We start from the raw sequence: 941 nt of genomic DNA on the forward strand, positions 1-941 counted from the left end.
AGGAGAAGCACGGCGTCCATGGGGTAGCCCCTGGGGGCTGCTGCCTTGTGTACAGACAGTCGGCCATTGGGGGCCCCCACAGCTGCGAGGGGAGGGGAGGGCTGAGCTGCAGAGGGGCCCCTTCAAACAAAATGCATCAGCATGATTTGCTGCTATCTGCAGCACCAAAAGGAGAAGCAAAACGACCCAGAGATAAACAGGGGGGGGCTTAGATATTCGGAGGCGCCATCCCGCAATATTACTCTTCTTAGCAAATACAGCAGGAAGATCGCTGCGTCTCACAGGGGGGGATTGGGGCCCCCGGGGCCCCCAATAGAGTTCATTGCCCCCCCTGAGCAGGGGGGCCCCCCCATGGTCAAGCCAAGAAGTGCGTTGAGTTAGCAGCATTCGATTGTAGGCCCCATCTACAGATGGCGGGGCCGGGAGCAGCAGAAGGAGAATGCATCCAGGAGGGGCTAAGGAGATCTAATTCCCTCCAGTGGCATGAAAGCCATTGAAATTAACTGGAGGAGAAGAGGAAAAGACACAACCCTTGAGGAGAGAGGTAGAACAAAACACCGCACGGCGGTGATGTCTAAATGAATAAACCTCAATGATTTAGCGTCTGAGGCAATGGAATACAATATGATGAGAGGCCATCAGACTGAGCGGCTCTTATATATACATTCAGCCTTCAGATCTAAAGTAATACAAGTCTGTTCAGCTGTGGCTGCTGGCTGTGTATACAGTGCGGGGGGTGGAAGAGTGGGCGTCGTGACAGTTGAAATGGGGGAATGGAATAGAATGCAAACTAATTCAAACCAAGACGCCATTTAATTGTCATTACTTTAGATCTTACAAACTATATTTCAGTGGAGCTGCTTACTCAGTCCTTGTTAGCCTTGCTCGCGTAGCAGGGGCCCCCGCTGCAGCCGACGGGGGCCCCCCCGCCTGCGTGATCA

The 941-nt window shown here is 53.5% G+C and overlaps 1 protein-coding gene across 1 annotated transcript in view; it reads right to left on the minus strand.

The window, feature by feature from the left end:
- EMH_0057600 (uncharacterized protein) overlaps positions 1-323 on the minus strand; it is a gene marked incomplete at both ends in the record, with an annotated part of 2,923 nt that extends 2,600 nt beyond the window's left edge. The window contains 2 exon segments of the mRNA XM_013497491.1: positions 1-120; positions 283-323. Of these exon segments, the coding sequence (XP_013352945.1) occupies positions 1-120; positions 283-323 (161 nt within the window).
- Positions 324-941: the final 618 nt, after the last annotated feature.

Source organism: Eimeria mitis, genomic scaffold, assembly GCF_000499745.2.
Source record: "Eimeria mitis Houghton genomic scaffold, Emh_scaff2709, whole genome shotgun sequence".
NCBI lineage: Eukaryota > Apicomplexa > Conoidasida > Eucoccidiorida > Eimeriidae > Eimeria > Eimeria mitis.